A 25,940-nucleotide genomic window follows, 5' to 3' on the forward strand; every position below is an offset into this window, starting at 1 on the left:
TCAGCCGTCGCCAGTCATCCAACATGCGTCCCTCCACCTACATCCCGCTCCTCGCCGGCGCTGCCATGGCGCAAGAGTCCGCGACGATCCTCAACTTCTTCCAATTCGACAGCACCCTCACTGTGCTCGGTTCAGATGCGAGCGCAACAACCTACGAGAACAGCTGTCCGTCCGATGGAGTCGGCGTGTCAGTCGTGCCGTCTGATCTTCGTACGGCATGCACCCGTCGCGAGAGATTGCACTAACACTGCCAGTACCGATCACAGACGACCCCTCCAAGACTCCCTCACCTACACCCGCGCCTCGCATGCGCCGCCAGGACGATGATTCCAACGAGGACTACTCCTTCTGCGAGCCGTATACCATCTTACAAGGCCCCGAGACGTACGAGATGCACCTCACGGACCCGACTCCAGGCGCGTGGACAATGGACATGGCTTGCAGCTGGCAGGGCGCAATGTCAACGGCAGACTTGACATGCGACGTCACCCAGAGCGGATACGTCCCGGACCAGGCCGACCAGGTCGCGTCCACGAGCGTCTTGTCGCAGAGCGAGATACAGGAGATGGAGGCGTACCAGGTGGTTGCATTAGTCACCGCAACTGGTGCGTCTTCCCCAGGATCAGCCTCAGCGACTGGAGGACCATCATCTACTGGCTCGGCATCAGGAACAGGAGCGACATCGCCTTCGAGGTCTCAATCCGGTGCCGCTTCAACACCGAGCACCGGTTTGGCACCTGCTGGATCTCTTCCGACTGCGATGGCGATGATGGGTGCTGTGGGCATTTTCGCGGCAGCCGTAGCTCTGTGAGATCTTGCATACATTCTCTTGTATTTGTCGCATCAGAGCGCCTGGTAAGTAACAGCATCTTCGTCATCGTGCCTTCTATAATTCGTGTAATTTGAATTCCATCATATTTCCACCACGTCTTCATACGTTCCTCGGGTGATCTTTCCATTTTCATTTGCGCATCCGTAGCTTCGTACTGTACATGCCCGAGGCGAATGCGGAAGCAGCAGGCAATCCGATCGCGCTCGCACGTGGGCACGCGTCGTACAACACGCGACCTGCAGCGACAGTCACCCAGGGTTGAACCCCACATTCAAACAGCACACCCGTTTGCTGGCTGTACATATTAACGTCTACACCTGAGACCATTTCTTTGTCTCACTTTCTTTGTAGTACCACCATTATATGCAACCCTCGTCACATCCCCTTGGTACCCGAACACCAGCAGCTACAACGCCAAAAATGCCAGCCGCTGTATCTGAAGCGCATATCGTCACCGCAAACCCAAAGTCGCGACTCTTCAGATCGTTCACGCGACATGCCTCCGCGCCCACGAGCCCACTGACACTCGAATTTCGCCTACCCAGTGAGGGAAGCTTCACCACCAGCTACCAACACTCCCTCCCATCTCCAAAGTCCCCACAGACAACCTCAAGATCGAAGCAAGGTCTATTAAGTGAACTGTCCTGGGCGCAATCACTTACAGCTCGCCTCCGTCGTGACCGAGACAACTGGCGCTCGCTCGCTTTGGAGCAAGAACAGGACCTCAAGGCCGCCCATCAGGACCTTGAGCACCAAACTTGCGTTATCTCCGAGATCGAGCAGGAAAACGCCAATCTACGATTCCGCCATGAAGAGGATAGGACAGCTGGCGGGCAACTCTACTCGCGCTTCCAGGTCCTCGTCTCCGCGCACGACAAGCTTGTTGATCAGCTCAACGATGCTATGCGTACCATCGCCCGTCTTAAGAAGAGCGACCGTACCAAGGACAAGGTGCAGCAGCGCAATCTGAGCTTGAAGGCCACGCTGCATAGGTACACATCTCAGGGCACCTCGGCCACTACACAAGCCGCCGCAGACACCGAGTCTACGCTGAGAGAAGCACTGGCGTTGGCTAATGAGCGCATTGAAGAGCTTGAGACCAAGGGCGAGGCTATGCTTGACGCATTAGAGAAGCGCAACGATAGCTGTGGCAGTGACGGGGAAGAAGATATGGGAGAGAGAAACGTTGAAGCAGACCTGCTGGAGGCTGAGGTGGCGTTCCGCGGTGTGATCGAGGATGAGTCTTTCAAAGAGCAGAAAGTGCTTTGGCTGGACTTGTTGGATGATTGAGGGGTGATCACGATAAGCGCATGAGCAGATGTGTTCAATCACTGGAACACGGCAAGACACATTCAGTCGCTTTCGATTGTCAGTCTAGTACAGGAGACGGCCATGATATCCTCGGCGCTCAGGGTTGTCCGCCTGCGGGGGACTGGATGCATACATCGCATCACCGCCAGAGGTGTACCATCAGGCCAAGGTTGACGCTTTTGTCGAACGGCCTCACGCGTATCCCACCCAGACAATCATCACGCACGTCGTAAGAAAGCGCAGTCTGTACGGTAAATGAGATAGGAAGCAGCGCACGTGGGGTGATGAGAAGCGGCGATTCGTTTACGTAGTATCATCTAGACGAGGTCATTCGCTACGTATCAAGTGCAATAACCAAGTCATGTCTTGACCTGCTGACAATTCACTTCTTCCAAGCCACACGCTGAGTGTGCGCCTCTCGCTTGGCCACGGTCATCCCGACTCGTATCTCGCATTCACAGCCGGATTAGAGGGCTAAATATCCTCAGCCTCGCGACTTTCGTCACCGGAAAAGTTGATATGTATCGCTATCATATTAACTTGTGTTGTAGGTGTCTGGCATTGGTTCAATCATCTCTTCTCTGCCGACCAACTCCACTTGAGTACAATCTCGCCATGACATCACCCCTTCCTACTGCAAGCTCTGGTATGAGGGGTTCATCCTGCCCTATGATACAACCACTACACAACTGACTTTTAAGAAGCACAATCCGAAGGCACGTTCTTAACACCTGGCTGTGCCATGCACGCGTCGCAAGAAGCAGGCGCAGACACGGACGCCGATGCAGCCACACTTGTCAACGAGCCTAGGCGAACGCCAGGAACATCGGATCGGGCAAAATTCGTGGAATCACTGTTGCTAAGTTTGTGTTTGGTCATGTAGACTGGCTATGAAGCAGAACAGGAATAGATATCGTAAATGAGGCATATTCATATTTCGAGCGTGTAGAATGAACGAATGTGGTGGGAAAGACCACGACAGGGCGACTACATGATACTATGGGTGAACAGATGGTTCATGATAAAGCGGCGAGATATGCAACAGTGTTGATCTACGCCTGAGACTGTTCAACCCTAAGGACGTTTGACAAAGACATGCCTTTTTCTTGCAGCAGCTGAACACTATCATAATCCGCGTATTCACCATATACCCCTACTCACATCGAGAGGACTTGTTCAGAATCCCACGTCGCTGGAAGCTTCCATTGGCATCTCATGCGTCTTCTATTATTTTCAACGTAGAAATGTTTATTCTTGCCCTTGTATTCCAGAAAGACCGACATCAAGACGTATACATGATAATTTTGGTACAGATCATTGTACTCCTTTACACCCGTTTGCAAGCCTTCCATACACTCCAATGCCTTGAAAACACCTAGATAGCATCCAGAAATCATGACCAACGCCGGATGTTGTTCGTGATGTCTTTTAAATTATCATCGTGATGATAAGCATCTGTATCCAATGCTCACACTAGTACCGCGGCTCACTCGGCGTATATTGCTGATGTTCAGCATAACGTGGCTCCTCCATCTCATGCATGGAACGCTCTTCCCGCTCACGTGTACGATCTTCGGAGCGACGAGAATGGTGTTGACGCTCCTTTCGGGGGGATCGCGGAGTATGCTGAGTCTCCCATAGTGACTCGCCGTGATGCCTGGAGTGGCTGCGTTGAGAGTGTCGTCGCTCAGACTGGAAATACGCTTGTTCGGCGGCTTGGACTGGCGCTTCTTTCGGGCGCTCGACTCTGCTTTGAACGACTTCCTCCTCGTCGAATACGGGGCGACGGGTGTGCTGCTGCCTCGTTGACTTTGGCTTTCCTGCACTTTTCCACTCGCGGAATTCTTTGATGCAGATTCCTGCGACGATGATCTCAGAATTGCTGTCATTTGTTAGTTTAAGAGTCGATGAGAAAGTTACCCAACTCACACGATGACGATGGCGATGACGACTACGACCCAACTAAGACCGCATGTTGGCCCTTTGCAATAGCTGAGATTGGTTTGAAACATCAACCCCGCAACGACACTCCAGAACACAACCTCAATACAGCTGATTATGGCATGCGCTTTGTAACTGTGCCAACGTTGGAAACGTGGACTGTGCTCCGAAAGTATGAGGTATATGAGTAGGATGAGGGATTTGGCACCCTAGGTATAAGTATTAGTAACCAGATCGATACTCAATAGTGTAGGCAGAATAAGACGCTTCAACATACCATGCCTAACGCATATGTGCTTGCTCGTGTGCGCGGAACATTGGTAACGAACAGACGAGGAAGTGTAAGCGCGATGGCGAGAATAACGAGAACGACTTGAGCGATATGAATAGGGAACTTGAAGCGGCTGCTAAAGACGGGCTTATCAAGGAGATCGAACACTCCCATGTTGAAGTTGTGAAGAAGATGGTGTTGATTTCGTCAATGTCTCGTACAAGTCGTATCGTAGTTCGGTCGTAGTTTTGATCGTAGTGGTCGGCGTCAAGACTTGATCTTCGTTGTTGTGAGACGGTACAATGAAGTACGTCAAGCATAATATACATTTTCTGCTTGTTAGTACCTGCATCAACGCGTACGTCTGTATGCTCCGCCGTCTCGTACGCGTTGTTACATTTCTTCTTGGCAACGTCAAAGTCCGAGTACGGTGCGATACGAGTGCGAGTGCGGGTACGAGCAAGAGATGTGATTGGTGCGGACCTGCCAAGCCCACGTGCTTTCAGCCCTACCAGCCCTAAACTCATTCTTCGACTGACCAGGTTAGACTTGCGAGTAGTTGCGGACGAAACAAGAAGCACCTTCTATCGTTCTCAACTCATGGTAGACCCTGTGGTTGTAATCTTGGTTGAGATACGGAAGAGTAAACATTCGAAGCCAGTTATCACATTGGTCAGGATATCCAGTCATGTCTAGTTGAACTCGCTCTCGCATTTGGGGTATATTCTCAAGATTACATCGTCCTCGTCGGCGGCGATTAATTCGGCCCCGTCGGTTGCGGCCCATGCACATGAGGGTTTCCAGGCATATTCGGAACGCCCTCAGGACCGATCATCGTCCCAATATCCGCCCAATTCCACTCATGGATGTTGTTGATGGTAAAGTCCATAAACTGCATCTGCGTCGTTCTATCAAACCGGGCATTAGGATGCATTGAGGGCGCCATGTAGGCCTGGTCTGGGTATATACGACCTGGCATAGGATCCGCATACATATATGTGCCCACGCCCGGTGGTGACTGATGGTACATGTGCGGTACTGCGTCTGGCTGCGACAGTTGTTGCGCTGGGATCGAGCTTTGCGGTCCGGTGTCGTGGGTCTCCATTTCCGGTTCCGCAAATCTGACGGGCGAAGCTAGGGAGTCGGCCATGGAATGCAACTCCGGGACGAGGGAAGCAAATTTCTCAATGGTACCAGGCATGAATGGATTTCGCCTATGTCGCTGTGCCAGATCTGCGAGCTGAGACAACAGAATCCTGGACTCGGACATGTCCGTACCACCCAGCTTATTCAAGCATACCAGATCAAGGACTAGTACCGAGCTCGATGCAAGCGTGTACCAAATGTCACACGAGTAGACGGCGTCGAACTTGCCTAAAGATTCAAGTCTCAGCAGTATGTTAGCCAGAGATCGGCCAGACTCTGAGCAAGCTTCTGCCATGGCTGTGAGTGCAGAGTTTGTGGAGTCTTGGCCGCTTTTGGTCAGGGTAGAAGCGCGGGCAAGCAGGGCTGAGCGGCACAAGACAATGATGGTATAGTGGTATACACAGTGCATCAGCATCAGGGCTCGTTGCATGGGCGAGGCTTCTATGGCTTCGTATTGGAGATGCCGGGGCAACTGCTCCTTCCATCGGACTAGATCCCGGAGCACGCCGGCGGCGGGTGATAAGGGGCCAACGTAGGATTCGTCGCTGGCGTTGGACTTGACGGTCTTGGGCGCGCGACATGTCAGGCCCAGCAGTATGAACAGGCGCGTTGAGCATGCGAAGAACTCCGGGGGGCCGCCGATAATCTTCTCGTTAGGGGCGCTGGTCTTTGCGCCAGGATTCTCAATGGCACTCGGCCGGTCGTAGGAGGATACCTGCATTGTCTCGAAAGCGTACAGCGTCCACCACAGTATCTTGCGCGACTCCCTGGCCAGCGGTGTTTGGCCGGCGTTCACTTTGTCCTGGTGCAGTCCGATCGCATGCGCTATGCGGACAGCGGCACCAGTCAGGTTCCAGCAGGCGTCCCGGTGGTTCGTGTTGTGGAGGTGTATCGCAGCCAGTAGCAGGGCTTGTATGGCCGTGATGCTCGAGGTGAAGATGACAACAGGAAGGAGCGTCTGGGTCCTCTGCCACCACAGCCGCTCTTGGTCTTCTGGAAAGGGAATGCGCGCCACCCGTCGACCGAGGAGCAGCACACACGTAAAGGTGCACAGCCATGCCGGGTCTGCACTCCTGGGGTTGGCCAGCCACGCGTCGTAGGCCTCGCGGAACGAGGGCTCATGCAGGACGGGAAAGTCCGGGTGTATGTGTTCGAAGAAGGCGCGTATCAGTAGCTCGAGATTCGGGCGCTCGCTGGGATTCAGGTGGCGGCCGTGGACGGCGACGGAGTTGTGGGCGGTCGGGGCGGCGGTCGGGCCTGGCAGGCTGCGCTGGTCGTCGCTGCCGGTGGGCGACGATGCCTGGGCTGCGTTCTTGCCAAACCTAGAGGTGGAGCAGTCAGTCGATGTCGCCATAGGCTTCATGCAGGGGCGGTACTGACAGTACAAACTCGCGTAGGGCGCCGCGTCCCACGAGCGTGCGCAGCTTGATGTGGAACGACAGCGAGCTGCCCGGCCCAATGTACTGCACCTGGCCCTGCTGGTCGGGGAGCAGCGACACCGTGTCGTCGCCTTCACCCTCGCCGCTGTCGTCCTGGTCGCCCTGCGCGTCGTGGGCCGCCGCGTCTGGCAGCGGGATGCCGTGCGACGTCGCGAGCTGGCGCAGAGCCTCGGTACTCGAGACGTCGGCTTCCGGCAGCAGCCCCTTCACCAGCGCCTCGAGCAGCGCCAGACGGGTGCCCAGGCCCTCGACGCTGCCATACAGGCGCTTCTTGCGCGGCTGCGTCGTCAGGCACTCGATGTTGTGCACGATGCAGTAGCGACACGCCTCCTGGCCGGGCTCCTTGCGGCACTTCTGCTTGCGCGACTTGCACTTGTCGCAGCTCGTCTCGGTGCGCTTCCGCTTGTCCAGCGGCACGCGGCGCGAGCTGCTTGCACTTGCATGGCTGCTACTCGTGGGTGCGGGTGTGGAGGCCGACATGGGCGTGGACGGGTAGGTGCGGCGGATTTCAGGGCGCAGGGAGAAGAAGCATGGCGCACATGTCGCGAGAGCGCTGCGAACGCATTGAGACGCTCTTGTGCCGGTGGAAGATGCGACTGCAACTTTACGATGATGATGCAGGGGACTCCGATCTTGCCTGCGCTATCGCGGTCTCCGGTCCATCGGTAATTGAGGCTGCCGTCTCCTCTCTGGTGGGCCTAACCGGCGACCTGCCTTGACCATTTCTTCAAGCGGACACCACAGGCACGTCCTCTTCCAAATCATCGAATCCGTCCGTCGTTGCCCCACCGCAATCCATGGCTGAATACCCATCGAGCGGGAACCACTTCAAGCTGAATGCTGGTCCTGGTCATGGCACCCCCTCATCGGTGCCTGTGCCAGGTACGCTTGATGCGGCTAACAGACGCACAGCAGCCGCCGAATACGACCAAGCATATCTCGGCCGTGTTAGAGTACCTCTCGAGATATGGCTAAAGACTCCCATCCTCCCTGACCAAGATTGACCAGAGCAGGGCTGCTTGATCTGGTAGGCACGAAGTCGAAAGAAAGACTGAGCCGGTCACTGTCCGGTTGTGATTGGTTCAAGCGTGCGGCAGCTGGCTCACCTTCCCTCATGGGGTTGTGCAGGTGCTTCCGATTACTCCACAAGCATGACTCGGCAGCGTGACCCAGTGCGGCCAAATGCCATAGCCACTGAATCGAGTTAGCAAAGATCCAGCGTTCCAGACATCGCGAGACCCACATGGCACCCATGCCGAAGATGACTAGAACGACCGCATTTTGTCGCAATCCTGTGCTCCACTGCCCTATCGCCTGTGCCGGTACCACAAACGCTTCCACCTCACCAACACCGCGCAGGAACCACGGCCATGTTCAGCATATTGGGATCCACCCCCTTCACCACCGTGTCTCCACTTTCTCTTCTGTAGAAATGCATACCACAAGCACGGCTGTGTACATCATCGCCGTTAGCGATCAAGGATCCAACGGCGACGCAGATAACAGCACCGCGGAGCGTCATCGTGAAGTCTTCTTGACCTCTAGAGAAGTAACCCTCCTGGCTAGTCCGCTAGTCGCCGGATAGCAGACAGGCCTTATATCACCGATCCAGATGGTATCTACCAACACTGCAAGAGAGTAGTTCCGCATGTCGTGGCAGTAGGCGAGTTACGAAAAAGGTCCCCACGCTGGCACAGACTTCCCCGTACGCGTTAGCATAGGCGCGAATGAGCACGAAAGGTAAGACGAAGGATTGTTGTCGTGGTGCCTGCGATCGTGGTGGCAATGACGTCAGACCCCAAAGAAGCCACTGCCGAACCTGGTGGTTGTACGCGAACAACAGGCAGGTTAAAAGATATCAGGCCTCGAAGGATATATAACGGGTATTTGGCTGACATGTGCAGTATAGACATCCTTCTTATATCTCTACGTCATCGCTATAGCACCGCCTCTTCCAGTCTTGCACACTGACCTCACTGGACTCCCTGCCAGGCGATGTGTCGTCGCGTACGGATGTCCCTTTCGCGGATCATCCATCAAACCATGGTGCAGCCTCTTCCCAGCTTGCATCCTGCAGACTCAAACTCCTAGCGCTTTGACATACTCTGGAAAGTCGTGAGCGATCACAATGCCGATGAATGTACCGTCAAACCCTCACACAGCCTGCAAGCTGAATTCCACGGCGTTGAGGCGAGGGGAGTGTCGCGCCGCTGAATGAGAATATTTGTGTTTGAGCTCCCTTGGGCTGAAGTTGATCTCGTTTGCTCGACAAGCGAATCAACCACGCCTCAATCGTGCATTGGCGCCATCACTGGTTATGCACGATGGATTGCGCTCATTGCGGGCCGAGGCGCGCTCTTGGCTCGATCTCTAATTCCGATCTCAAGAGCCCTATCCAATTAATATGCTATAGCGGCGACGATTCGTAACGAGATCTAGAGCGCACTTTGGTTCTTTGAAACTGGACAGCCAGACCGCAACAGCACGACCTGGTCATTTGCGCCGCACAGTTCGTCGTCCTCGTCACTCTCGATGGTTTGAGCAACTAGAATCCTTCGACTGTGGGCATGCTAAATACGGTGCACGGCATGGCAGGCGGTCTACAGGTAGCCAGCGCCAAAGATGTGTATCTAGATGCCCGTCACGTCCTTTCTCAGCCGCCTGGTGGTAATGACACAATGATCACAGTATCGACGCGACGCATCTCTGCCGATTCTTTAGCCGATGCTCTTTGTAGTCTCTTCCAACGGCTTGTCGGAACACTCGAACACCACATAATCATCCTTTCAGGTCTTCGGTGTACCTCCTGACCTTGTCACTCCCCGTATCCCGAAAAGTATTACTTCGAGGTATCACCAGACCTGAAGATGGCAAAGTCAAGCCCTTTAGCGAACACAGAACGAGATATGGTTGGACGCTGAGACTTTCAAATCCAAACTACAAGTCGTTTTCTCACCACCGTCGCGTACATGCACGCTCATGCATGTCCATCGGCAGCTGCACATCTTGTACGACCATCCCACGCACACCCTTGTCAAACAACCCATCCTTCCACCAAATTCACATGGACATTTTGGATCAGCCATGAAAGCAGCAGTAGTTCAATTCTGTCTGCAGAAGCATGAATTGGATATATAAACGCAATAATTGTCAACAAACTTCGACCCAGCCGGTGCCGTTATTCTGCTTAGCTCAACCAACCATCTCCAACCCCTAGATGCTTCCGATCACCTTCTCTCCGTCGGACGTTCGAATCGCGCTATCTCTTCAACTACCAAAACTAAGAGAGAAAATTCGACATCGCAAGCAATAGCTAAGCACACGAACCTGCTGCGCGCCCTTATACCAATCAGCCCCTGCATTCGGAAGACAGCCACCAAGGATTCGTGGATGGCCAGACGAAAGTTGTGCCTCAGGCAGAAGCCGCAAGCTCGTCAACCGGACAATTCAGGCCGGTCGGGAGTCGACTGCTTCATCGATAAAAGATACCCAACGGCTCGACAGAGGAAACCAGCCCCTAACCCTGAGGCCGTAGTTGGATCCCAACACCCATATCAACGAGGTAAAGATCAAAGCCAGGATCAAAGCTTGAGGTGTACTCGGTGGCATGACAACAAGACGCTGCGACACTGTGTTGCAAGCCTTGCGACGAACATCACATCCCTCGATGTAACCACGCCATCGAGAGTTTGCGGAAGAGATCAAATTTGGGCAGACGGTGTGGCAATGGATGGATTCTCGTTCATTATCGTATGAACCGGACTATTACAGCGCCGCTATCCAACCCACCATCCATATGTCCATCTCCGAGAAAGCTCAAACATCCCGACGTGTTAGCTACTACACACATGGCGCTGATACCTGCGGTTACTCTTGGGAAACATCTACGACGATGCTTCACTTGCTTCTTGGGTTTAAGAGCCATGAGCCTTCGCAACCGTTCGTGTCGGCTCCACCATCTCTGCTGAATCCAAAGAAGCGACCGTGGGCCGCGATCATGGCGACATGTCTCCTTCGCCGGCGGGACCGTAACCCTCAGCGGAGGTATCTACCCGTGTATGACGTCCGCCACCATGTCTCCACATCAAGAAACGGGTGGACGTGGGATTGGTACTTCTACTCAACATGTTGGTGGGTTGTTTGTCCAGAAGCCTCCGGCCAGGTGGATCATTTGGTGGGACAACACTATTCTGGGAACGGGCGCCGCTTGGAGAGGAAACGCAGGCTGATTGGTTCGTCCAATCCAAGACTTTCCCAGGGCAAGCGTCTCGCACTTCGTCCAGGAATCCAGCGCCACCTATCCACTGTTTGACATATCTTTTTTTGGTATGTCTACCTACATGTTTGCTCATACATGCTTTTCGCCGCCATGTCGAGAGACTTCCACGTAATGAGCCCTTGGACTGTTGTCGCGATCGTTTCTGAGTTCACACACTTCTTTATAGGCGCGCTCCATCACGAAGAAGTCTTGACAGCTGGCAAAGAGCACAGAAATCGGCGGAATTAGGCCAGGATCAGTGACTGCCCGGCATCTATTACATTCGTTTCATAGCATACTTTCCAGCCATCACTCATAGAGCCAGACCTACAACTGCGTAGGGTAGTCCAGAGTCTCAATCTTCTCCGGGTACACAAGCCCACCCTGCTTCCGCACCTCATCCATAACCTCCATAATCAACACACTCTCATCAAGGCCAAGGAAGCGACCCTCTTTCCTGCCGTTGATGATAGCATCTGCCGCCTCGTCGGCTTCCCAGAACATGCCCTGGCCCTCGCCTTCTGATTGCAGTGAGCCACCGAAGCCATTGTACCAACCGCTTCCCTTACCTGGCCCCGGAATGGGGAATTCTTTCGACTCAACCTTGCCGTCTGAGCCGATTATCTTGGTGGAGAGAGGACGGAAAGAGTGCCCGAAGACTTGGATCTCGCCCTTGGGGCCTTGGATGCGGACGAAGGGTTGGTCCATGTTGCCTCCGGGCGCTGTGGCGACGCGGAGCGAGGTCGTCGCTACGGCATGAACCTCGCCGCCTTGCTCTTTTGAACGGGGGAATTGCAGAATCACGGTGCTGTGCTCGTCGGCCTTGCCAGTTGGCTCGTAGTTCTTGACAAAAGCCTGGAGCTTGGGTGCCTGGCGCGAGTTCTCGGGCTGGGTGTGGTAGATGGTCTGGAAGACCCAGGTAAGGGCATAGATACCGAGATCAAGCAGGGCGCCACCGGCCAGGTCCGGGTTGACCATGCGGTGCTTGCCGTCTGGGAAGTTGTTCTCGGGGTCGAGCGCCATGCTGTTGTCCGAGATAACGCGTGTGATGGGCCCAATGCGACCAGAGGTGATTTGCTCGCGGACGTAGATGGAGAGCGGGAAGTAGCGCGTCCATACAGCCTCCATCAAGAAGAGGTTCTTGGACCTTGCGACCTCGGCCAGCTTGCGCGCCTGGGCGGCATTGACAGTAAACGCCTTCTCGCACAGCACGTTCTTGCCGGCCTCCAAGCAGAGCATAGCATTCTGGTAGTGGTGCGAGTGTGGTGTGGCAATGTATACGACGTCAATGTCCGGGTTCTTTACGAACTCCTCGTAGGAGCCATATGCCTTCGCTTCGGAGGGTGCGCCGACCTCCTTCAAGAAGTCTTTGGCGCGCGATTCGGAGGACGAGGAGGCGGCTGCGACAACCGTGTGCTTTAGATGCTTGACGCCACGTGTAGTAGGGTCGCAGAGGAGATCCTTGGTACTGTCTGTCTATTAGTAAACAGCTTCTGCGGGGTGTAGCGCGGGGTAGTTACAAGGTGACGGCGATGCCTCCAGTAGCGAGGATACCCCAGCGGACGGTCTTCGGTGATGACATGGTGTAGATAGACGTTGTCGTAGTCTCTCGGTATATTGAAGGTGAGATTGTGGGTTCAACAACGAGGAGCACTTGGCGGCATCAGGCGATTGACTTTGTAGCTGGAGCTGCAGAGCTCCAACGTCATGACGCCCACCGAACTTCGGGCAAAGCGCCGCATCTCAACCCCACTCTTGCCCCTCCATCGTCTTGCCGGTGCCTAAAGGAGCAGACGGCCCGCGTCGCGACATGTGGCGGACTTAAGATGCGATTGCCGTGTGTTGGGGAGTTGATGAGTAAAGAGTGGGCGTGAATGCTGGACGGACCTGTGGACGCGTCTCGCCAGAGCCGATGCCAAGCCTCCCAACCTCCACCAGCACAGCTATCAAAGCAGTAATCATAGACACAGAGACGATACCCGTGTCGAAAAGCATGTCATGGCTGCAATCCAGCTATATTCCACGATCGCATTCAGTAGACATACGATTGGCGCGTGTGCACAAAGACCATACCGTGGTACGCTTTAATTGTATCTGAAGACGAGCTCGGTCTTGATGTCCATAGCAAAGCCACAGGCTGGTCGATCCATGCTGACAATTACAGCTTCGCCTTGCTACTGTTCTTCACGCTTTCATGATATCGGTCCCGCATCTCTCTTCTCAGCATCTTACCCGAGGGGGTTCTGGGAATCTGGAAAAGTCGTTAGCACTAGCAGCTCACGCTGGGTGAGTACTCACCGAATCCACAACCTCAATGCCACCAGTCAGCCACTTGTGTCGACTCAGACGTCCCTCGATCCACTGATGCAGCTTCTTTGAGACAGCCTCTTCCCCTTGCTTCTGGCCCTCAGTGGTGAGCACAATCCACGCCCGGACGAACAGAGAGCCATCGCCGCGGCCGTTATCAACGCCCGCTACGCACGCATCACGCACCAGACCTTCTGGATGGTCGAGTAGCGTATCTTCAACCTCCGTAGCAGCGACCTGGAGACCTTTGACTTTGATCATCTCCTTCAGGCGATCGAGATAGTGGATACGGTCACGCTCGTCGCGCATCACGAGATCGCCAGTGCGTAGCCAACCAGGCTCAGTGAAAATGTCCGCAGTAGCTTTCGGGTCCTTGAAGTATCCAGGGGTGACGACTGCTCCGCGCGCCCAGAGCTCGCCCTTCTCGCCTTTGGGCACATTGTTGAGTGTCTCAGGGTCTACAACCCGAGCCTGCATGCCCGGTAGCAGATAACCGATCATGCCGGGTAGTGCAGGCTCCAGGCCAAATATGCCATGCGCAGCTGGGCTCGCGATACTGGCTGCTTCGCTCAGACCATACCCACTTGGCACCGGCATCCCCGCGCCTTGAGGCAGCTTCTTGGCCAGTTGGTATGCGACATCTGGTGGCAGATATGCAGCGCCGCTCGACGCGCCTATCACGGAGCTCAGGTCGTATTTCTCGGTCAATGGGCTCTGGGCGAGTTGGCGAACTAGAGGTGGTACCAGTGGAAGATGTGTAATCTTGTACTTTTGTATGCTTTTCAATGCGAGCTCAAGGTTCCATTTCGGCAGCATGATGCTCGTCTGTCTGATCATATTGACGCGAAGGATCCAGATGATCATACCGTATGAGTGGTACATCGGTATGACGCCGAGCATAGTAACGGGTGTCAACGGTTCGTCTCCTGCAAAGCGCGCGGCCTGCGTGGCAGTAATCAGCGTCTGTATTCCAGAGTGGTAACCATTACTGTGTGTGATCATCATTGCCTTTGGTAGACCCGAAGTTCCTGAGGACTGGAATAGATATGCCATTCGGTTTCCCCCAAGCAGCTTCCGCGGCTGCTCCGGCAGCTTTGAACCCTCCCTTACGAGCGACTCGATCGTACGATATCCCGACACGGTATCTAGTTGAGAATTGTCGCTGAGCACGATCACTTTGTGAGGATTCAACTTGAGCTTGAGGGGTAGATTGTCGCCGTCACCAGTCCCTAGCTTGAGCGCTTCTCTCAAAACAGGAAGTAGTGTCTCATGGCACATGATGCTGGTAATTTGCATTTTCCTGAGCACCCACCATAGCTCATACGGTGTACTGGCCGGACTGATGCCCCCGAAGACCAACTCTGATCGAAAACATGCGTGCGCTACCATCGGATAATGCAGGTGGTTTCGCGAGAAGAGCGCCAAGATCTCGCCATCTTCCTTGTCGTCTATGGGGCTCTTGTCTAAGCCCAACGGATTTGGTCCGTCATACCGGAAGACACGCGCCAATGCACATACTCGAGCATAGAAGCTGTGGAGTGTGACGACCTCTTCTGTTATAGCGTTGATGAATAGAGGGTAATCTTCGGGTAATGGATTGTTCGGCGGAAAGCAGAGTTCGTGAATGTTGAGATCATCCGGTGTCGGTGGAAAGGGTCCAAATGGCGACGAGAATACAGCCTCATCGTGAGGTCGATAGGTGTCTTTGGCAGGATCGGGAGCGTCAGGGCCTAGGTATCTGGACCAGTGAGGTTTGAAGATGCCGTATGTCATATCGAGATTCCAATGAAAAGGTTTTGCAGAGTATTAATGATTTCCTGCAAGATATCGAGACATGGGCGCGACTACGCAAAAGTGTCCCGCCAATGTTGCGTTTCTGTGGCCCTTATGGGCTTCCGAGGTGTACTGCGCGCCCCGCGTTCTCTCCACATTTGATCCTGACGTCGCGTACGCGAGTAAGCCCAGAAACGCCCCATTATAGCCTTTCACGTGGGGCAATGCCGTGTGATGAACTGAAAGGGATGCTCTGATGTAGGGTGTTGATTTCTTGAGGGATGAAATGACAGGAGACAGAGGCAGGCGGCGCTGCTGCGGTGGAACCACTCCCGTGGAGTCATTCCCTCTTCAACTTTCGTGACAGCAGCAGTCAACATCACAACCCCAGGCGCATACCACACAGTCCAACGATATTCCGACAACGCAGTAGCCTGTCGCGTAATGCAGTCATCTCTGGAAAGGTCCAATGTGAGCTTGCATTAGACGCGTGACTTGCTTAGCCCTGTTGCTGTCTGCAGCTGTCGGACCCAACTTCACGTCTAGCCCAAATTGGATATTGCACGTTTCAGCTGACGGCGCGCCAAATTCGATGATTCAGCCAACGCGATATCCCTACGACTTCTTGACGCGTCTTGATCTACTCGATCAAGACTGCAGAGAGATTATGGACCGCCTGGCATATCTGTTAGCTTTCCACACCCGCATACAGGCGCGCGGGTGTACATAGCTGGAAACCTCGCGTATGTACGAGCCCCCTGATGCAACTAGAGATCGTCGCGCTTGAGTCTCAGCCTTCTCAGCCCTCAGCCCCCAACATCGCCTTGCAGCCTGCCCATCTATAAATCCATCTCGCCACCCGCTCTGGCATGGTCGCGCGTTGTCTGTGCTTATAGCGATCATGTCTACTTACTCCGACAACAGCAATGGCAAACCCTCCAAGAGAGGCACGATACCCGCACTTTGGTCTGCGAAACATATTCCGCACAGTGCAGACTTCCCTGACCCATATGAATTGATTGGAGATGCATACGAGAGGATACCAGTCGCAGACGAGTGGGAATTACCGGACCCGTAAGTTCACAGCATCGACATAGTCTTCCAGGTCAAGACTTACGTAATGCAGCAATAGCAAGAGCCGGCCGTATTTGGCGCACATCAAATCGCTGTCGACTTCGTGGAGGACTTTACGACATCTAGCGGACTGGATGCAGGTTAGCACTACCCCACTACGCTGGAATGAGATCAAAGAGCACCCAGAGGAACGCGAAACCCGTGCGAATAAGACAAACGTCACCTTCGTCGAGTATAGTCCTGCCACTGCACCAAAAGCTACAGCGATAAAATCACCTGCTTTGCTTCGAGAAACTCTTCAAGCTTTGTCGCATGAGCATACGAAAGAACCTCCCCTGCGCCTCTTCATAGTAGAAGACCTGTCTCGACAAGTCATTGAGCTGCTGGGAGCGCGTTTCGATATAGATCCATTGTTCTTTCGAGAGCAGATCGATGACTACGTGTGGCACAACACACGTGACCCCTGGGCGTCACCACCCAGCCTAGTCTCAAGCATGAGACATCGGCCCTGGTTCAAGATGCGCAATATGAGGTTACGATACCACAAAACAGAAGAGGACTACTTCAACTCGAGGCTGGAAGCAAACTCTTGGAACGTGCTCAGACGGCCTGATAACGATGAGAACCATTGGCACTACCAAGATGGAAAGGGAGCAGTCGTGTCCATTATGCGCACGCGTACATCCATGTGGATCGGCAAGGACAAGAAGTGTGGTAATGGAACCGTCGGTATCGTCTTGCTAGATCCAACTGTTAGCCAAGGCCGGCCACTCTGTGAGTACCAACAACACGACAGTAGCTGAGGTACTGAATTGCCACTGACGCTGTAAAGGGTATGATCGTAGTAATTGGTTGCCAACACCCAAGATGGACACCAAAGTTTACCCCTCAATCAAGTCTTCAGTATCCTGGTTCGAAGACATTGTCCAAATGACGACTGCCTTCCCGTGGTTTGAGCGGAAAGAGGGAAATGAGATTAACGCGCAAGTCCTCGCCAAACCAACTATATACACCATCTGCGCAGAGTGGCTCATAGTGTGCGACTATGTAAGAGCTCGTCTCAGCCAGATAGAGTGGGAACTCGAGATGCCACGCCTCTTCCGCTCGAAAGGTGATGCCATTGACACTTCACTCAAGCGTCTGCATACCTGGCGGCGGCAGATCCCAGTGTTTCGGGAGATGATAACGGAGACGTTGGAACATGCGCTTCCGGCTGCAGCGCGGCTTACTACCCCGTCTACTCAGTCCTTCGCTGCGCCCACATCACCTCTCTCCGTACGCTCACTCTTTTCCGACAACCTGACCATAAATTACGATAACGTCGAAGGGTTCGAGGACATAGTGCCTGATTTCAAACGCGTCCTTGCCGCTGTCAATGAACTACAGGAACGAGTTGACCGCCTGACTAGTATTGTCACATCGGAGATCTCCATCGAAGATTCGCGTCGCGGGCTCGAGGAGAACCATAACATGGCGAGGATAACATGGCTGGCGACCATCTTCATCCCGTTGACGTTCATATCTGGGCTGTATAGCATGAACGAGAGTGTTTCAGCATTGAAGACGACGTATGGTTGGTACTTCCTGACGGCCGTGCCATTCACGTTGATCGTCATGGCAATCGGCTGGGTGGCTGGAGGCGGCAGTCTGACACCGTGGAAGAAAAATACTACAAAGCAAAAGGGCATGATTGGGGGAAGAGACAACAAGAAAGCCAAGTGACTCAGTGTCACAATGTCTTAGGCGGTAGACTTCTCTACGTTCAGACGACGTACTAATGTAGTGTTCCTATCAGCTCCCACCCTGGACCACCACCAAGGCTTAGTTTGGCTACCATGTCCTCCCGGCTACAACGTGAATCTGTAACTAGGGTGTTGATGGCCAAGTCTATCCGCATCCGCTCGCAGCAGTCTATCATTCCGTTCACCTCTCTCTCGCTTTCTGTTTTCCCAGCCGAGGTACCAGCACTGTATGGCGGCGAGTACGATCGTTACTACCAATGCACCAAGGCTTACAGAATGGCCTAGAACATATTTCGGCGCATCGCGCTGAAGATAGATGAACGTGCCTATGAAGGCCGAGCAATTAGCGATGCTGATTACCATGCCAATTCCGACTGCGCGGACATAGTGAGGCGCAAGATTATTGGACGCCCATCCCTGATGACAGATGAGTAAAGTAAGCATTTCGGTTCGCGGGCGAAGCTTACCATAAGCATGGGCGAACCCTGGAAGACACCGATCGCGACCAGGAACGTCCCGGCGTACCGCACGGCATTCGTCGTCGCCACTATCAACATAACGTAACCGCATATCCCTATCACGCAACCTCCTATGATGAAATAACCGCGATTCTTCAACTTGTCGGAGGCGTATGCCGTGCCAATGACCGTGATGAAAGCAGCCATGTTAGGTGGTACCGTAAAGAGCTGCGCGGTGGTGCTTTGATAGCCCATGCCGGCGATGATACTAGGAAGGAACAGCGAAAAGCTCTGTCAAGCCTTAGCATAGTCTCCGGCGTTTGAGATCCGAAAGGAGCTTACATAAAGCGGCACCAACAAGAAAAACCAGATGAAGGCAGAAAGGTACGTCTGCGGGGCTTTGAGTGCCATTTTGACCCAATACCAACTAAACTTCTCATCGTCAACATCAACTTCGGTGGATCCTCCTGCATCAAGCCTCATGCGTCGCAATGCCCACTCCTTCTCTTCATCACTCAAGAATCCTGCTGCGGCGGGGGTATCCGGCATGAAGAAGAAGCATACAATGCCGAACACAACAGTGATTGCGCCCTCGACTGAGATCATGTCAGCGCAACACCTCCACAACGTGAAACATTAGCGAGAACTTACTAAAAAAGATCCAGGGCCATCTTCGATACCCTCCAACCTCAATGGTTGCCAGTCCCGAAGCGAGCAGTCCACCAAAAGCCCCAGATAGAGGCGCGGCGCAATAAAAGAGACCGCTTCTCAGCAGCATCTCGCCTCGCCTGTAGAACATGGCAAGGTAGATGATCACGCCACCGAGAATGCCTCCTTCACATAATCCCAGCAACAGTCTACATGCCACCAGCCCAGCAAATGACTGCACGAAGCCCATGAACGTACACACTAGACCCCATGCCGTGATCAGAGCTGGTAGGTATATGCCGGCGCGCAAACGCTTGACGAGTAGGTTAGACGGTACGTCGACCAGGATGTAGGGGATGTAGAAGACGAGGAGGGCGATGTTAAACCGAGTACCGGTTGTGATGGAAAGTTCGTCAGACAGGCCGGCTATCCTTGCGTTGCCGATGTTACTGCGGTCTATGAACGAGAAGAGCCTAGAATTCTCACTCAGTATAGGCCGTGAACAGTGTGGAGTAGCAAAATACCATATCCCGAACAACCAAGGCAGAATACGGAGGTCGAAATTGCGATTCAGACGCTTATCCAGGGCTTGATCGATCGTCTCATCGAGTGTGATCGCCTTTTCGATGCGTTCAGTGTCTGTTTCCTTGGGCTTATCCATTGTGGCTGGTTGGTAGACTAGTCACAGTAGAACGCGCTTTCACGGCAGCAACAGGAGAAGATTGCGAACAGAAAATGGAATACAGATTAACAACACCGAAGGATCTAGCTAGTGTAACGCCCACGTCCAAGCAACTGTACATCTTCCCTAACCAATGTTCATAGGCTAAAGTCTCTCCACATTGCGGGGAAGTTTCGAAGGATCACCAATGCTGCGGGGATATCTCCAAAGAGCATGCCGAGCTATGGAGAAAGGCTTGTTGACCAGTGAGCTTCTCGCCAAATGTCTTGTGCAAGGGCGATGTGACGGATAATGTTTCCCCGAGCAGTGCGAATGAGGAGAGAAGCTGCGCGGCTCGTAAGCGAGATGTCAAGAAATGTGGCTGACGATGGCCCGAAACACGTGCCGGTAGCGCGCCGTTGCCGCCACCTATTTCGTCATGAACGCCCAAAATCCTCTAGCCAGAACAACGCTCGGCAAATCAACAACACGGTAGAAAATCTCTCCAACTATAGCGACCAGCGGTGCGCAGACCAAGAAGCAGACAAAAGTGCTCAGAGAACCGTTCATGCCGGCGTCGGCCATGTGCGTGTATAACTTGATACCGGCGGTGTAGATAAGTATGGATTGGACGAGGAAGTAGCCTGGTATGTGTAAGTAATTGTTCAATGACTTTGTCGAAGGGTTGCGACTTACTAAAGCTCCTCTTGCCTAGCGAAACGAAGAAGCCTCCGCGAAGGATAGCCCGAGGCAATTCGAACGTCTCAATCAGAAGCATCGACCCGAGGATGATGAGGTAGTTGTCAACCCTCGCCATCGGCTGGTCTAGATCTACGTTCTCGTTCAAGAATCCGTCATCGTACAGCGCGGTGTGACCCCATAGCTCATTGTCGCGCATGTCTGGTTTTCCGGAGATGAAGGCGAACTGCAGCACAACACCGGTAAGGACCATCGCAGCGTAAAGTGGCCAGACTGGGATACCGAAGTTGCCGATCTTGAATCCTCGTTGGGACCGGGCCTTGAAGTCCATGTTGAGGACCGCATCAGCAATGATTAAGCCGGTGACGCTATACCAGGCCCAGCTCTGTACCCAGAACGCTGCTACGATGAAAGCTAGCATAGCCTTTACTCGCCATGAGGTGCGTGTATTCGGAACAATGACCATGGTGATGTAGACGGTATAACTTTGCTGGAAGAGCACGGACACTATCCAAAGCGTACCAGATGGGAAGACATCGTTGGCGGCCTGACTAGCGTAACGCTTGTTGACCCAGAAGATCTCAAAAAGGGAGTTGAAGTAAATCAAGAAGTTCTGGATCCGCGTCGGTGCGATGGTGGAGATGTTGCCAGTAGAGGCCAAGAAGTCGGAGATGTAGTCGGTCGAGGTTGTGCTGAATGCCGCTGCCGCAAAAGAGTAGGCGATGAAAGTCGGAATCCATAGTCTGATGCCACGACGGAAGACACTCGATGCGCCGACCTCACGCGTCTTGTTGGCGAGGTAAGGCAAGCAGATAGTTCGTGCGGAGAGGAAGATGATCCATGAGTAGATCAATGCCTCGTTGGCGAAGATTACTGAAAATGACTTTCGAAGTGCGACCTGGTACGCCGGGCCATCAACATTCTTCGAGTCTGGAAGGGCGGCTGGAAGAAAGGTCTGGAAGAACACGTAGAGGAATGATTGGAATACAAACAGGCCACGAAGCCCAATGAGGTAGTTCTGGTCAGCCGACAGGGTTGTCGTTCCTTGCTCGGTCGACGACGAGGGGAAGACAGCCTTGAGTTTGGATGAAAGAGTAGGCTCCATTGTTGCAGACATCTTGTTCGATGCCGCGATAAAGATGAGAATCTCGGTGATAAAGAGGAAGAGTAGCTTACAAGCAAGGCAATTTACCCTCGACTTCTGATTCCACACAGACAACAAAACCAGCACGACCCTTGGCGACTACTTGCGGCAGTGGCACCACGTCCCGTACCAAAGACCCCCCGTGGGAGACCCGAGATCAGCACCTTGGCCACCAGAACGACCACGTACCTGAAGGCGACTTTTCTTTCCGTGACTAGCACAGCATCTGCCTACCGAGCACGGGAAGCGTTGAGCTTAGTTGCAACGCAAGCTTCCGAGCACAATTCAGGCGCATGCATGCCAAGGGTCAGCTATGCTTTTTGTGGCGTTCTCTACGTCCCGCTGAGCAGTTGTTCGATAAGCGTTGACCCTAGTTGAGGCTGGCAGCGGGTAACTTTGGCGGCATACAATAGTTCGCATTTCTGGCATCCGGACCACTTACACGAAGCGGGCGGCTGTTGATCGTTATCTTGATCTCGGATGTTGAAATGTCGGCCTGCCGACTTGTAACGTTGCCGTCTTCATCATACACATCCCAGACGCACGTCGTGACGTGCTCGAAGAAAAGCACCCTGATCCCTCAACACCCAGGTACCGCCGGGCAACGGCCTTCCTCAGAACCTTCCACGTGTGGCGCATGGGGCAGCCCTACTTGGGCATCTACACCTGTCAGTGACCGCCATGTCAACTGCGGCCGTCCGTGCACGTTGATTTTCATACCGAACATCCGTGCGATAGGCCACGAAGGGTCGTGAAATCCGCACGTTTTCCAAAATCCGAGGGGCTGACTCGTGTGCTCACACCAAAAAAGGAAGGTCCGCGTCCCGGAGAGCAAAAACCAGCTGAGACAGATCCTACTCACCGAAGATAACGCCGTGTCGAATTTTTCTAGCAAGTTTGCGGATGGTTCCGCCGGCCTACGATGCTGTGCTACCCGCCAGGTGTAGTGTGGTAGGTAGCATCCCACGCGGCCTAGGGAACGCACACTTGCGAAGTGGATCTACGCGCTAGCGAGCGCGTGTCGATCGCCCGCATAGTCGACTTGTAATGTCCCGGCCACCCCTGGTGCTGTTGATTATTTCCTTTTTCATGTCGCTAGGCCGATGCTTTCTGGCAACGCATTAGGGTGCAGGGTCCGTTTCAGTAAAGCGCTGCCCTTCGGCCCTGCTTCGTGCTAGGATTTTACTTATCTCTGAGTTTACCTTCCGTGATAGACTGTGCGTGACAGATCGGAAATCGTATCGCCGACGTGAGTCGCCCGGGATAAGGCTGATGCTCTGCATTCCGCTGTGATGCCGCGCGTTATCTCATAGATCGAGTTTCACATGCTGACCACTCAGGAGCCAGGACAACAGAGTCAATCGATGGACAATGATCATTGGTAAACGAGAAGAGCGCATCATTTCTCGAAGAACCTTATTTGCGACAACGGTCATCGTGTCAAGATGTGCAGAAATGGTATGTAGTAATAGTGATTATGATGTAATTAATCGTGTATTATATACTGTTGCGTGACTCATGAAAGCCTCAGCCGCCATTAGTGGCTTGCGGGCTTCATCCCGAACTAAACGAGAGCATTCAAAGCCTTGTGCCCCTTCCCTATGATATTGACAAAAAAGAAAATTAAGAAGATAATATGATATGGTATGGCCCTACTTCCTAGCTGTTGGGTTCCAGGAGCTGTACTTGACAAGTTGGCGAGCGTGGCCGTAAAGACCGATTGTGGCGTTGAGAACCAGGTAAAACGGGTACAGAACCGAGAAGAGAATGATCATCCTTCTGGAGATGTACTCGGATTTGACCTGGTTGGTGATCCAAAGAGTAGCAATCAAGCAGACGATACTGTGACACGACACCGTTAGCGAGGTACAAGATTACGTCAAGGGCTGTACGAACCTGATAATGAAAAGCCACTGTGATACGGGGTACTGGAAATAGACCAGCTTCCAGAGCTCCTCCCCGGACGTCGGGAACTTGACGATAACGAATGATGCGACTAAACACGTGTACTGTGTGACGAGATAGTACGAGGATTCGCGGATGAGTAATAGCGACAAAACACCGAAGCGGGCAGTGAAGCTGCGCTTGGCATGCTCTTCGTGCAACGGATCCTTGACGCCATTCCAAACCATCTTCATGTGTCGCATACTCGCCTGAGCCCAGCCCTGAGCCCACCGGAGACGTTGCTTCCAGAATGCGCTGAAGGTCGTGGGGGCCAGCTCGTAGGAAGTTACGTTGAGATCATGAACGGTCTTGGCACCTTTGGAGAATGCGCGAAGTGCAGAGTCGATGTCTTCAGTAAGCATTGTGTCGTCCATCTTCAGATTGCGAAGAAGCGATGTGCGCCAATAACCGTTGGATCCACAGAAGAGACCGAATCCCCACATAGTAGAACGACCGGGATGAGAGACAGCGTAAATCTTGTCGAACTCGACTGCGATCATGTTGGTCATGAAGCTGTCGTCGGAGTTGAAGATGATGCAGCGGCCTTGGACGATGTCGACATCCTTCTCGGCAACGAATCGCTCAGCGGCCCATCGTGGTGAGTTGGGGTGAGGGTAGTGGTCGCAATCGTAGATGGCGATGATGTCAGATCCAGTGTCCAGCGTGAAGTAGTAGTTGAGGTTGTCTGCCTTGGAAGTCGAGTTGGGTACCTTGATGACCCTTGCATGGGGGAAGCGCATAGGGAGTTGGTGCAGCTCAGTCTCCAATGGCTCGATTGGCTTGGGGGTGTTGTAGAGGATGACGATACGGATCTTGTCAGAGGGGTAATCGAGCTGTTCAAGCGCGTAAAGAGCGCGGTCCATGATGATGTCCTGCTCATTGGGTAGGTAGGCGACGATGAGAAGATCGAGGATGGGTAGCTTGTGGTGTGGCGTGGGGAACAGCCACTGCTTCTCCTGCGCTTGCGTGACGATTGCTCTTGCCTCGCGGCAGGGTGTTATACTGAAGAAGGCCTCCAAGACAGTTGTGCCGGCAATGTAAAAGTTGGTGCACATGTATATGAACCAGAAGATGGCAATCAGCCCGTTGCTGCAGTACATGTACAGGCATACCGAGAAGACGTAGTAGGAGGCGACCAGACCGAAGGGCGTCCACTCAGAGATCCAGGAAGATGTGCGACCGATTGCCTCAGTAGCGATGGAAGGATTTTTGGCGACCGACTTCTCGTTGGCCGTAGGAGAAGTGACCTCCCCAACCTCAATTACGCAGTCCTTCGTGGTGTCAGACATCTTGAAACGAGTGTATGATGTGACAATAACGATGGAAGAGGTAGTCAAAGCGAATGGTGACTATGATGGAGGGGGTGAGACTACTGACAAGGAGCGGATACAGAACATATATTCGGCCCTTGATTGCACAATTGCTTAGTGCGTATGGTAAACACCGTAGCCGACACGCAGCGACTGTAGAAGGGGCAAAACCGCCGAAGGGTTCATGTCGAAACCGTGATTACCGCCCGTGGGAGCTGGTCTCCATGCAAGCTTCGTGCTCAACTGAGATCAGCATTACCTAGCATCAACAGCGCCAAGTTGTGATAATGAGATTGGAGTGGGTCGGCCTGCACGTTGGCCATGTCGACCCCGGTACAGCTCTACAGGTCGGGAATGGTGAATATGCCAAGTCACATGTCAAACCCACGTCCACAAGTCTGGCGGGCCAACCAGGTGCTTTTTACCAGTTGACCGCAGTTTGGTCAACGTCAACGAACATGCAGAATCGGGCGGGTTGGGGAAGGAACATCGGAGGGACACACGCCAGCCGCTATTTGGCGGTGCATTTTCCTGGCATCCGGTGTCCACGGTGCCACTGAGCCTGCAGAAGCTGAGAGACGGGACACTGCACTGGGTATTGACACGACAATGGGTTCCCGCTGCGGCGTGCTGAGCGCATGAAGCACGGCTGGGACTGGCAGTGTGATGCGGACCCTTGTCGCCTTCCGGAAACGGCTGATATCGGTCGATGCTGGCAACGAAGATCAATGATCGAAACTGGGATGGTGATGAAGTTTCGTCGGGTTTGTTGAGGCAGAACGAGCGCGGGATGCATTGGGAGGAAACGTCTGTGCTAGCGTCGATGCACGGGCAGGAGTGCGGCGCACGTTTCCGACCCACCGACAGCGCGGGCACGGCATCTTCCTCAACCTTCTCGTCTGCACGTCCTACGGCGGCTAGTTAGCCCCATGCCACGACGTCCATTCTGCTTGCTATCAAGTACGGGCCTGCCAAGCAAAGC

General features: G+C 53.6%; 9 protein-coding genes across 9 annotated transcripts; 3 read left to right on the forward strand and 6 right to left on the reverse strand.

The window, feature by feature from the left end:
- Positions 1-23: 23 nt before the first annotated feature.
- Positions 24-811, forward strand: J4E92_002677 (uncharacterized protein; the record flags this gene model as incomplete). Its single annotated transcript, XM_051494079.1, has 2 exons — positions 24-165; positions 255-811. 2 exons carry the CDS (start codon positions 24-26, stop codon positions 809-811), a joined length of 699 nt encoding a protein of 232 aa, XP_051355758.1.
- Positions 812-1,252: 441 nt separating this feature from the next.
- On the forward strand, positions 1,253-2,122 carry J4E92_002678 (uncharacterized protein; the record flags this gene model as incomplete). The annotated part of the gene is made up of 1 exon (XM_051494080.1): positions 1,253-2,122. The coding sequence occupies one exon, from the start codon at positions 1,253-1,255 to the stop codon at positions 2,120-2,122; it is 870 nt and encodes a 289-aa protein (XP_051355759.1).
- A 2,990-nt stretch (positions 2,123-5,112) lies between these two features.
- J4E92_002679 (uncharacterized protein) lies at positions 5,113-7,420 on the reverse strand (the record flags this gene model as incomplete). Its single annotated transcript, XM_051494081.1, has 2 exons — positions 5,113-6,823; positions 6,882-7,420. The coding sequence occupies 2 exons, from the start codon at positions 7,418-7,420 to the stop codon at positions 5,113-5,115; spliced, it is 2,250 nt and encodes a 749-aa protein (XP_051355760.1).
- Positions 7,421-11,525: 4,105 nt separating this feature from the next.
- On the reverse strand, positions 11,526-12,780 carry J4E92_002680 (uncharacterized protein; the record flags this gene model as incomplete). The annotated part of the gene is made up of 2 exons (XM_051494082.1): positions 11,526-12,666; positions 12,719-12,780. The coding sequence occupies 2 exons, from the start codon at positions 12,778-12,780 to the stop codon at positions 11,526-11,528; spliced, it is 1,203 nt and encodes a 400-aa protein (XP_051355761.1).
- A 576-nt stretch (positions 12,781-13,356) lies between these two features.
- Positions 13,357-15,278, reverse strand: J4E92_002681 (uncharacterized protein; the record flags this gene model as incomplete). The annotated part of the gene is made up of 2 exons (XM_051494083.1): positions 13,357-13,449; positions 13,497-15,278. The coding sequence occupies 2 exons, from the start codon at positions 15,276-15,278 to the stop codon at positions 13,357-13,359; spliced, it is 1,875 nt and encodes a 624-aa protein (XP_051355762.1).
- A 901-nt stretch (positions 15,279-16,179) lies between these two features.
- J4E92_002682 (uncharacterized protein) lies at positions 16,180-18,074 on the forward strand (the record flags this gene model as incomplete). Its single annotated transcript, XM_051494084.1, has 3 exons — positions 16,180-16,352; positions 16,405-17,126; positions 17,185-18,074. 3 exons carry the CDS (start codon positions 16,180-16,182, stop codon positions 18,072-18,074), a joined length of 1,785 nt encoding a protein of 594 aa, XP_051355763.1.
- Positions 18,075-18,375: 301 nt separating this feature from the next.
- J4E92_002683 (uncharacterized protein) lies at positions 18,376-19,861 on the reverse strand (the record flags this gene model as incomplete). Its single annotated transcript, XM_051494085.1, has 5 exons — positions 18,376-18,420; positions 18,562-18,843; positions 18,895-19,148; positions 19,204-19,673; positions 19,725-19,861. The coding sequence occupies 5 exons, from the start codon at positions 19,859-19,861 to the stop codon at positions 18,376-18,378; spliced, it is 1,188 nt and encodes a 395-aa protein (XP_051355764.1).
- A 429-nt stretch (positions 19,862-20,290) lies between these two features.
- On the reverse strand, positions 20,291-21,665 carry J4E92_002684 (uncharacterized protein; the record flags this gene model as incomplete). The annotated part of the gene is made up of 2 exons (XM_051494086.1): positions 20,291-20,505; positions 20,558-21,665. The coding sequence occupies 2 exons, from the start codon at positions 21,663-21,665 to the stop codon at positions 20,291-20,293; spliced, it is 1,323 nt and encodes a 440-aa protein (XP_051355765.1).
- A 1,691-nt stretch (positions 21,666-23,356) lies between these two features.
- On the reverse strand, positions 23,357-24,937 carry J4E92_002685 (uncharacterized protein; the record flags this gene model as incomplete). Its single annotated transcript, XM_051494087.1, has 2 exons — positions 23,357-23,546; positions 23,601-24,937. The coding sequence occupies 2 exons, from the start codon at positions 24,935-24,937 to the stop codon at positions 23,357-23,359; spliced, it is 1,527 nt and encodes a 508-aa protein (XP_051355766.1).
- Between the last annotated feature and the right edge of the window lie 1,003 nt (positions 24,938-25,940).

Source organism: Alternaria infectoria (genome assembly GCF_024043175.1).
Source record: "Alternaria infectoria strain BMP 0036 chromosome Unknown scaffold_3, whole genome shotgun sequence".
NCBI lineage: Eukaryota > Fungi > Ascomycota > Dothideomycetes > Pleosporales > Pleosporaceae > Alternaria > Alternaria infectoria.